The sequence below is a fragment of the Phytophthora cinnamomi genome (genome assembly GCF_018691715.1).
Source record: "Phytophthora cinnamomi strain GKB4 chromosome Unknown Contig120, whole genome shotgun sequence".
NCBI classification, from domain to species: Eukaryota; Oomycota; class Peronosporomycetes; order Peronosporales; family Peronosporaceae; genus Phytophthora; species Phytophthora cinnamomi.
Genome location: NW_027151053.1, coordinates 665,899 through 676,286, shown reverse-complemented (window position 1 = coordinate 676,286; position 10,388 = coordinate 665,899). Strand labels below are relative to the sequence as shown.

The 10,388-nt window shown below is 50.8% G+C and overlaps 2 protein-coding genes across 2 annotated transcripts; both read left to right on the top strand.

The window, feature by feature from the left end:
- Positions 1 to 3,885: 3,885 nt before the first annotated feature.
- IUM83_09035 (Pol protein) lies at positions 3,886 to 6,195 on the top strand (the record flags this gene model as incomplete). The annotated part of the gene is made up of 4 exons (XM_067933449.1): positions 3,886 to 4,069; positions 4,492 to 4,638; positions 4,709 to 5,339; positions 5,520 to 6,195. The coding sequence occupies 4 exons, from the start codon at positions 3,886 to 3,888 to the stop codon at positions 6,193 to 6,195; spliced, it is 1,638 nt and encodes a 545-aa protein (XP_067781067.1).
- Positions 6,196 to 8,461: 2,266 nt separating this feature from the next.
- Positions 8,462 to 9,952, top strand: IUM83_09034 (DUF21 domain-containing protein; the record flags this gene model as incomplete). The annotated part of the gene is made up of 1 exon (XM_067933448.1): positions 8,462 to 9,952. One exon carries the CDS (start codon positions 8,462 to 8,464, stop codon positions 9,950 to 9,952), a length of 1,491 nt encoding a protein of 496 aa, XP_067781008.1.
- Between the last annotated feature and the right edge of the window lie 436 nt (positions 9,953 to 10,388).

Here is a 10,388-nt window from a genome sequence, read left to right as displayed (position 1 = left end):
AACGCGAGCGCTGCGATCATCGCCAGCGCCCGAACCCTCACGTGCTAAGAACTTAGCACGGAGCTCTTTGAGACTCTCGGGCACACGGAACGACGTGTACCCGTTCAGGTCGCGGTCGCTCAAGCGCACCGCGCCTGGGAAACACTTCGCGCACTGAAAGCCCTCGGGCACAGCGCACGGCACGTTAGCCTCCTCCGCAGCAACATGGAGTTGCTCCAGCTTTCCACGCTTTGAGTACCTCTCGAAGCGATCACGCGCTTGCTTAATCCGATCACGGTAAGCGTTCGGCTTCTTGTTGAAGTTCTCAACAAAAGCATTCCAACCTTGACAAAGTGCCTGCCACTCGGGCACTTTGCTGCGAGAAGAGGTCTTCTTGCTTTGAAACCATCGGAGCTCATGAAAGAGTCCGATGTAGTAATCGCGCCTTTGATGCGTCTCCGCATTAAAGTGCAGTTCGGCAGCCACAGCGTCATCCTTGATGGCGCTGCATACGTACAACGGCACCTCATTCGGAGGTACCGAGTTCCCATACCGGTCCGAGACCTCGGACGCGGACGGCATCCACGGAGAGCCTTGAGCTTTGGAATCACGCGGAGAACTGAGAGTCCCAGCGGAAGCGAGTAGGGTATCACTCTCAGTTCGCGAACGCTTCGAACTCGAAGCGTCCGATTCGTCCCCTTCACGCGGGCGAACGTTCTTGGCGTGAGGGTCGAGCGATTCGCTCGACACTGAGTCTTTACGCTTTGAGGACGAGTCCTTCTCGTCCTCCATGCCTTCATCATCGTCGCCGAAGTCGACGACGTCGCCATACTTCGCCTTCTGGTGCTCGAAGTAGTCATCGATGGAGAGATGACTCTCCACCGCCTTCGGGTTCTTCTTATCTTGGGGCGCGCTCATCGTTGTATGAGCGCGGGCTTCTTCTCCAAACGTGGAGAATTGACGAATGGTCAATTCAGAGATTGACGTGCGGGGACCCCGCGCGTCTAACCTTAAGGGGGGATGGTGTAACGGGGTTACACGCACAAGTGGCTACAAGCCACTTGTGATTTTAACAGATAAAATATCTGTTAAAAGTTTTAGATACTTCCTCACCTTGGTGTAAGTCACACCAATGGATACATTGAAGTGGACCACCACAATGAGTGGTCCAGACCTACCCAAAGATCCTATTGGTAGAAAGCAGCATCTTTCTACCAATTAGAGACGTGCATATTGGCGGGGCAGCCGCTGTCAACCTTTTCATAGATGATAAAGAGTTTTAGCAGATTTAGGAGGAAGATCAATTTACAAACAATACAGTTCTCATTTTACCTAAACTGAGTCACTTGGAGTCTTTATTTGATTTATATTATACTTGTGTACTCAAGTATAATTAACTCAAGTCCAATAATCTTCGAGCGCGGAAACTGGTGATTGACTGCGTTCATGATTGCTTGTTCATAGTCACACGAAACATACACCGGATCCATACAAATGTCGACCGTAGCGTTGGTGTGGTGCAGCACGAAATCGTAAAATTTTGTCGTTTTACCAGTTGTTAGTGCATAGCAACTGTGAATGTACAAATTCGAGATCGCGTCATAGACCATGACGATAACCAGCTGGTAGAATATTGACGGCACAGACCTGAACGTGCCATCAACAAAAAGCGAAGTTTGCCGAGACTTTAGTCGATCCAGCTAAGCGGGATGTCCCCAAATAATGAAATTGTGAAGCACCGGTCCTTCATAGTATGAGCCGTGATACTGGAAAAACTTGAGGTCATTGTTTTCCAGACCATTGCACAATGGTTCGGTCTTTATCGCAACGAAAATGTCGTTTCCGAAGCTTTTCATCTTCGTACGGTAAAACCGGTCTTGAACTTGAGGCTTGTTGATACAACTTGCCAATGCGTTTGTGTTTCTGTAGAATCTACCCCGGATAATCTCCCAAACTGCAGTCAGTTGGAGAGTCAGTTGGCAAACAGCGAGCTCGTTAATTGCTTCCAGAATATCTGCCGCTAAAATTGACGTATTTGGAATTAAGTGGCGCGTACTATGTTTCGGTTACAGGTCGCCTTGTGAGTACCTTTCTGAGTGACAACCCCGTCTGCCCGTACGTAGAGCTTGGCCTTGCACTTGGTCCGCTTGTAAGATCTAGTGCGGAAGTTTGTGGTCGTTGTCGTCGTGTAATATTTTGCGTAGAAAACCCCTCTGAAAACAACCGGACCGGAACTTGGTATGTACTCTTCGTTCAATCTTGACTCGACGTACTCTTCTTCCTTCGTTTTATCTTCCTCATGCTTCGTTTCTTCTTCGTCTATGTTGCGGTTGTAGTGGTCTGTTGAAGTGCCTGTACTATCGCTTGAACAATCCGACCAGACTTCCGTGTCTCCAGACTCTTGAGATGAACGCGACGACGCGGGGCGTAGAAACTCCACAGCAGACGAGGTTGGACGGAAGGAAGGATAGTTTGTAGTTTGATAGAAACAGTGAAAGTGTGTGCACGAAAGTGAAATAAACACCACGAGAACAGGCGCCTCTGACAATATTGATGCAACTAGTAATAAAGATACGAATGGCGACATTAAACTGGTTTTATTGACTTCAGTGATGTTATTAGCACAATATACAAGCTCCCATATTTGCATATTCACTATATATAATTTGTCTGGGATAAGAACAACAGCCCATAATGTACACGTCCATGAATAGACCTTTCTTTAAAAACGATTTTCTTGGATTCCAATTTTGATCCAAAAAACATTTTTGATCCTATTTTGATCCCCAAAACTTGATCCAAAATTTGATCCGTCTCGCGACAAAATTTGATCCAAATTTGACCTGTCCCTCGGTTGATCCGAAAAAAGATATATCACAAATTTTAATTCTAGGCTACAGAAAGTGGCTATTTTCAAGAAAACGGCGCTTTTCCCAGTCTTGCAAAAATCGCCCGATCGTCATCCCACCAAGTTGCAAAACTCACCAAAAGCATGACCGCCTTGTGGTATTGCATACATACTCCACTGGCATGTGGTTGCTGGCCAAACGATTGGTATATATGCTAAAAACAGCTAATATGCCGTAATACGGTAATGTCTACAGCAACGGACAGAATGCAACTGCCGACAACCTAACTGCCACCTGTCACTGCTATGAACAGAGCCGTAGTAGAATCGATAGACTCCCACGCCTTGATGGCACGCTTGATGGTCCTCTCGTACGCGAAGATGCTCTCCTAGTCCTTCCTCCAGTCGTTCAGAGTCCAGCGCGGGATTCCCTCGGACCGAGCAGCCTCTCGTTCAGTCTTGCCCTTTGTTGCCTGCAGTACAGCCCGTTTCTTCTTGATGGTGTAGTGCTTACGATGTCGCTTCGTCAGCACTACACCTGCCGATATCAGTTCCGATACAGCTACAAGCTGCGAGGGCGAGGCATTAGCCGTGTCCGGGGCTCCTCCGTCGTGCTGGCTGCCTCCATTTTACTGACTGGTCTCCACAAATTTACATTTTTCAAGACCAACGACTATTGGTTAAAAATATTATTTAGGAATCATTTCATTGGCTAAATATTTTGTTGCGCTGTATCTTACGAGGGCTTTTAACCCCTTAAACGCGACAGCCTGGACCGTACATGTTACCAGAAAATCCTTAACGTGTACGGTCCACGTTAAGGATTTTTGACTTGAAATTAGTAAGCCCGTATACAAATTTTAAGTCAATGTGGGGTAGGTGGCGTACCCTTTCCCTCCCGACGAGTACTTACGGTTTGGCATAGATAGTACGAACTTCAAGTATAAGAAACAACAGGTACAGTGATGGTGCATGCTCATCTTTATTTCTTCTCAGAGGTGAGTGCAGCCGCCACTCATTTGTATCCCTCAGTTTCAGAATCGCCGGCTGCAGCACAGATGGCATTTCAGGCACGATGGCGCCAGCTCACCAAAGCTGGCTGGAGAAGCAGCAAGGCCACCGGCTTATCGGACAGCTTCACGTACGTCGTGTCTGGGAAGAAGAAAAAGGGGGGCGTGCGCGGGCAGGACTACGTCGTGGGCGAGGAGGAACTAATGAATTATCTCGACCGTATTGACTGGGGTAAGTTTGCGCGGCCCTGCATATTACAGCGCTTCCTAACGTCCTCCCTGTCGTGCATGTCCTAGAACTAACTGCAAAGGCCCAAGATGTTGCTTCACCCACGGGACTTCCTCATGGCTCGAGTGATACTTCAGCGACCACGGCGACCAACACGAAAAGCCCACCCCCGAAAAAGTCCAGGAGAAGCACCGGGAAACGAAAGCGGATCAAAAGAAGCAAGCAACAGCGGCGGGCAAGCGTCGAAGCAAGCAGCTCTGAAGCCAGCGAAGGTCCGACAACGGCATTGTATGATACACGTTTTGATTATCGCTTAACCTGTACTACGCTAGTATCTTGTACTGATTCGGCGGAGCCTGATGGAGATGCAGCAACGATGACACTCAGTGTGTCTAATTATCTTGTATTTCTTTGTTATCGTGTAGCCGCATCGCTTCAAACCCGCCGCCGCTTGGACGACGAATTCGTTGGTGCAGTCGCGACTGTTGCTGAGAGTGATGTTACTCCTCGCTTCGATGAACGAGCGATGATACTTGATGAGGAAATGAAAGAAGAAGTTGAGGTTGAGCGAGGTGAGCCGAAGATGTATATACACGATAAGTGACGTTGCTAATATGTATATACATGCTAACAAACCGACAGAGAGCGAAACAGACGGCAATGTGAAGTACTCAACACTCGACTCGGACGGTGAAAACGACGAAGGCACTGGCTGGGGTGATGATGCGCTTACTGAAGACGGCGAACCGTGTGTGAATCTTGACGAGGACGGCCCTGCACAACCAGAACTGCGGTACGACCCAGCTATCATGTTTGACCCGGAGCTACTTATAGCTGCCGGAGGTGCTGATCAGCTTGCTGGTAGTAATGTGCCCAAGGAGCTGCTCGAGACGATTACCAAACGTGGCCGGAAGCCGCTCATCCAGCAAACCCCGTACGACTATCTCATGGAGCCATACGAGCCCCGCCCAGCCAACTCAATGCAGACATACTACCCTAGGCTGTATGATGGAGAATATGGACCTACTTCTCGATCGTTGATAGCTGCATCTACACCGTCTGGTGCGTTCTTTTTCTTTGCTCAGCCAACGCTTTGGGAGGACATAGCAACTACGAGCAACGGCAACTTTAGGGAGAAGATGGAGGAAAGGATTGAAGGCAAATGCGCTAAGCAGGAAGCCCGCAAGAAGAAGCACCCCGACTTCAAGCCGAAGACACAAGACCAGATAAGAGAAGAGCTCCAAAAGACTGAAGACATCACTGCCCGAGACCTGTGTGTGACAAACTATCTGGCCAACAATCCGATGTTGCTTGTCCACGAGTGCTGAAGGATTACCAAACACTAATGGGCGGCGTGGACGTGCACGATCAACTTCGTCTGCAGCGGCAACTACTGATATCCTGTATGTACATCTTATCAAATATGCTAATCATGTATGTACATGCCAAACAGGTATTCATTGCAGCTTGCCATCAAATACAAGAAGTATTACAAGTTTCTTTTCTTGGGGCTCGTAGATCTCGCTATAATCAACGCCTACATTGTGTACAACGCGCGGCGAGCGGCGGACGGATTGAAGAAGATGAGCCACGTCAAGTTCCGGAAGAAGCTGCACTTGGAACTCTGTCAGCTGACGGAGGACGACTGGGAGGGGGTGTTGAGTGCTGAGGACGCCCAAGCAACGCCGTCGAAGGCCCCAGCGCAGCCACGAAATGGAGGACATGTTCCTGTTCCAAATGACGAGTGGCGCCCAGGCAACAACCAAGCAGGCCGAAAGCGGCGGACGCGAGCTTGCAAGGTGTGCTCGTTGCTGAAGGGCACCGATGACGCAAAAGGCGGCGACTCGTCGCTCTATTGCAGCGACTGCAAGTTGAAGACCTCCTCGAAGAAGCCGATGGCTTGGCGCGTGTTCCTCTGCGATAAAGTTCGCCACAAGCACAACGGAGCAGCCATGTCGTGCTTCGAGATATGGCATAAAGCGTGGCGGAACGGAACCCTTCTGTCGAAGAGAGCGAGGAAGCGCAACATTCGAGCTCGGACGCCGGCGGTGCTGTCTGTTGAGGGCGCTGCAGAAGAAGAGGATGCGGCTTCCGACGAAGGGTCGACAACGGGCGGCCCCCGCCAGTAAAAGCGAGCACGCACTGCTAGCACCGCGGAGTAAGCAAAGAGTATGTCCTTGATTCTGTCCCTTTTCAATACATATTGCTCTGTCACAACGTCCGGTGCAAACATCTGGGTATTTTTATTGCGACTTTGCACAGCTTTGGTACAGCTTTGTTCCTGTCCATCCTGGTTTTATCGCCGAAATGGACTTATTTTGTCTTGGTACATACAAGTTACACGTTAAACGCGTATCATTAGCGGGGCGATACATGATAAGCGAGGAGCCGGATTTGTAGGAGTAGGTTTACGGTGTGCCTATCCAATATACACGATACCAAAACATCTTGGTTTCATTATAGTAACCGCACCCCTTGACATGCACGATAATTCGACCGATGGGGGCGCTGAAAAGGCTTCGCGTTCAAGGGGTTAACAAAGCCCTTCTAACTAACTTTTAGCAAAATATAGCTGCCTCCTTATTTTGCTTTAATTCGAATCATAATTTTTAGGATTGTCAAATCTTGAAAGAAACATTTTAACCAATAGGGTTCAATGCACTTTCGTCACTGTTCAACCAAGGCTGGCAGTTACATTCTGTCCGTTGCTGTACGTGAATTAACCACGATTTACACGATTCAGGGTCATTATGCTGAGCAAGTGCCCTCCACCAATGTATGCAATATCACAGGTCGATCATGCATCTGGTGAGTTTTGCAATTTGGTGGGATGACGATAGGGAAGTCTGGGAAAACCGCCGTTTTCCCACTTTCTGTCGCCTAAATTAAAATTTGTGTGTCGTTGAATTAGGTACCCCACAAACGGCAGCCTGGCTGGGAAACTTGGCATCTTGATTGGGAAATAGTGTACAGTAGCGCATAGTAACCTTGACTTGAGGTGTTTTTTATTGTAGCATGTTATCTTATTCAGTTATTTATTTTTTCACCACGAAGTAGGTCAAACACTAAATATTTTCCTTGATCAGTTTCTGTTGATTTATATTGTATTTTCGTGATCCCTGGCTGGATGTCTTGCGGCTGCCAAAACTGGGAACCTGGGGGTTGTTGATCCTAGATGGAAAAATCGTTAAATCTCCGGATTTATTCGTCAAAGCTTTTATAAACGTGCAGCGTCAAGTGTGTGGTCGACGACAACCAAGTCGGAGTGTTACAGTTCTTGTATTCGAAGGAATGCTTCGGCCCCGAGTTGTTCAGCCATGATTTCCTGGAAACCGCGGTCTGCAGCTCCGCTGAAGCGGTGGAATTTCTGTACGAGAAGGCGGCATATCACCCGATTTTGTTGACGCAGTATTTCAGTGCGCGTTACGTGGGAACAGTGCGGATATCCTCGACTTTCTCTATAAGACTGGGCCGAATCGGTCGAGGGTGCTTTACTGCGTGCAGCGAATCTCGGAGATGTGTATTGCATGCTTAGCTGCGGCTGTACCAGTCGGTCTGTGCTGAAATTCCTTCATTAGGGCAAACAGACTTTTGTCGCGTGCTTACAAGTCGCTGCACCGAAGGAAGGCTAGATAGGACCGCTTCACTATCAGCAGCGCGGTCAGAAGCGTGGCTTCGTTTGCACACTGTATGCTTCAAAGTTAACTTTTTTATTTTTCGTCACGAGCAACCCGATGTTCGGTCGTTTGCAAACGCGTGACGCAACCGAAGACCGAGCTGCCGACGGTCGCAACGGAGACCGCCACGCAGCGTCGCGTCGCGCCAACCACCATTGTCGTCGATAATGTGCGGTGTTACATAAGTAGTTGAAGTGCTCGTGACCATCGTGACGGAACTCTGTCGACGGTAGCACTGTGCCCCATCGTGACCTTTAGGTACCGTACACTCATCAGAGCCCCCAGCATCCATCGATCTCGGGCGTGCTTTTTGTTGGTACCACTAAGAAAAGCAAGCGAAATACTGTAAACAAATGAAAAATACCAGCACGAGACTCTAGCCGCTTCCAGCCGGCACCTGCACGCCGAACACCGCAGCAGCACTAGAGAGGTTGACTCACCACCAGACCACCGACGGGATAGGCACTTGCATGCGTGCCTTCTATGCTGAATTCCGCCCATCCCCGCTAAGTCCGATTTAATTCCTTCGTGAGACAGGGGACTCCCTGCTCTGTCCAGTATCAAGCGCCCCAAAAGTTGACAACCTCCGACTTGACTTCACTTTCTAATTCGCCACCTCGAGCGCACGTGGCTTCCTGCAGTCCCCTGCCACCGCCCAAGTCCAAGCTTAGCAGCCCAGCGCCTGCCCCCTCCACCCCCGCCGCGTTCTCACCCGCTTATGGCCTCCGAAGCATGCGAGTACCTGTCGCCATCATGTGACCCCACGTCGTTCTGGATGTACCTCTGCGTCTGCCTGCTGCTCGTGTGCGCGGCAGGCCTGATGGCCGGCCTGACCATGGGCCTCGTGTCGCTCGACATGCTCAACGTGCGCATCCTGGAACTGGAGGGCTCGGAGCTCGAGAAGCAGTGCGCGCGCAAGGTGCGCCCCGTGCTGGAGCGCCACCACCTGCTGCTGGTCACGCTGCTGGTCGTGAATGCCACCGCCAACGAGGCACTGCCCATCTTCCTGGACAAGCTCGTGCCCGAGGGCGTGTCCATCGTGCTGTCGGTCACGTGCGTGCTCATGTTCGGCGAGATCATCCCGTCCGCCATCTTCACGGGCCCCAGCCAGCTGCGCATCGCCGCGGCGCTCACGCCCGGCGTCAAGGTGCTCATGGCCGTGGTGTTCCCCATCGCCTACCCCATCAGCAAGCTGCTGGACTGGTGGATTGGCGCCGACCACAACGCCGCGCAGTACAAGCGCAACGAGCTCAAGGCGCTCGTGGCGCTGCAGAGAGAGAGCGAGGCCATGCGCCAGAGCTTCGTCGAATCGCGCCTCTGCGACTACGAGATGGAGTCGTCCCGCACCAGCAGCGCTCGCAGCAGCGTGCTCATGTCGCCGAACTCTATGCGCCAGCAGCCGCTTCTCAACCCCGAGCCGGAGGCGGAGATCGACGTGGATGTCCAAGTCGAGACGCCGAATCAGCGCAAGCGCCGTCGCCAACAGGCCATGGCCACGGGCACCAAGCTGAACGTGGACGAAGTGACTATCATCCACGGCGCCCTGGATCTGTCGTCCAAGACCGTGACGGAGGTCATGTTGCCCATGAGCCAGATCTACATGCTCGAGATCGACACCAGGCTCGACCGGGATACTCTGGCGGACATTTTGGCCTCTGGCCACAGCCGTATCCCTGTGTACGAGACCCGCAAATCCAATATCGTGGGTCTGCTGATTGTTAAGAAGCTCATCGTGCTGGACCCGGACGATGCTCGCCCGATTAGGGACCTGGTGCTCCGTAAGCCCATCCTGGTGTCGCCTAGTGGTTCATGCTACTCGATCCTGAACGAGTTTCAGAAGGGCCGCTCCCATATCGCACTGGTCACCAAGGAGACGGAGCTGGTGGCCTCCTGCTGGCGTAATAGCCAACCCATTCCGCCGCACGTCGTGTTTGAGGGCATCGCCTCGCTTGAAGACGTTTTGGAGGAGCTCCTACAGGAAGAAATTGAAGACGAGAGCGACAAGTACGTGCACGACATCGTCGACGTTTGGAACTCGAAGGCCCAGCAGTCGCGTCTTCAAGCCGTGGCAGCCAAGGCCTTCATCACCAAGAAGCTCAAAATGCTCGCGGACCGTGCTCGTCAGCGAGTCAGGAATCGCCACGAGGCCCAACAGCAAGCACCCATCCAAATCACTGTTGTCCCCAGCAGTCCGTCTATGGCGAACTAAAAGCCTCGTATCGCCTGCTTTAGGTAGTTTTGATTCGACGATGACCGTGAAAGACCATTCACCAGTTAATGACATTGAATATCGACTAACTACCGTACTTCACTACAAGAATGCTTTTGGACATTTGAAAACCGCACTCGTCTTTTAACATTTTTAAATGTTAAGATGAGTAAAGACTGCGTTTAAAAACGCAGTCTTTTACAGCTAGCGGCAGGTATGGCTGCTGGAGTGCCCTCAAACGATTAAACTGGGAACACCAGAAGAATGATACTCCCATCTCGCAGCAGATGTGCGTGGGTGCGCTGGAACAATGGGCATCTACTTGGACAACTGAATCTTGGTTAGCAACTTAAATGTGATCTTGCAACACGAGTTACAAAAAACTAGGCGCGCTACCCCGCGAAGCCCTAGCTTTGCTTAAAAATGATACAGAAGA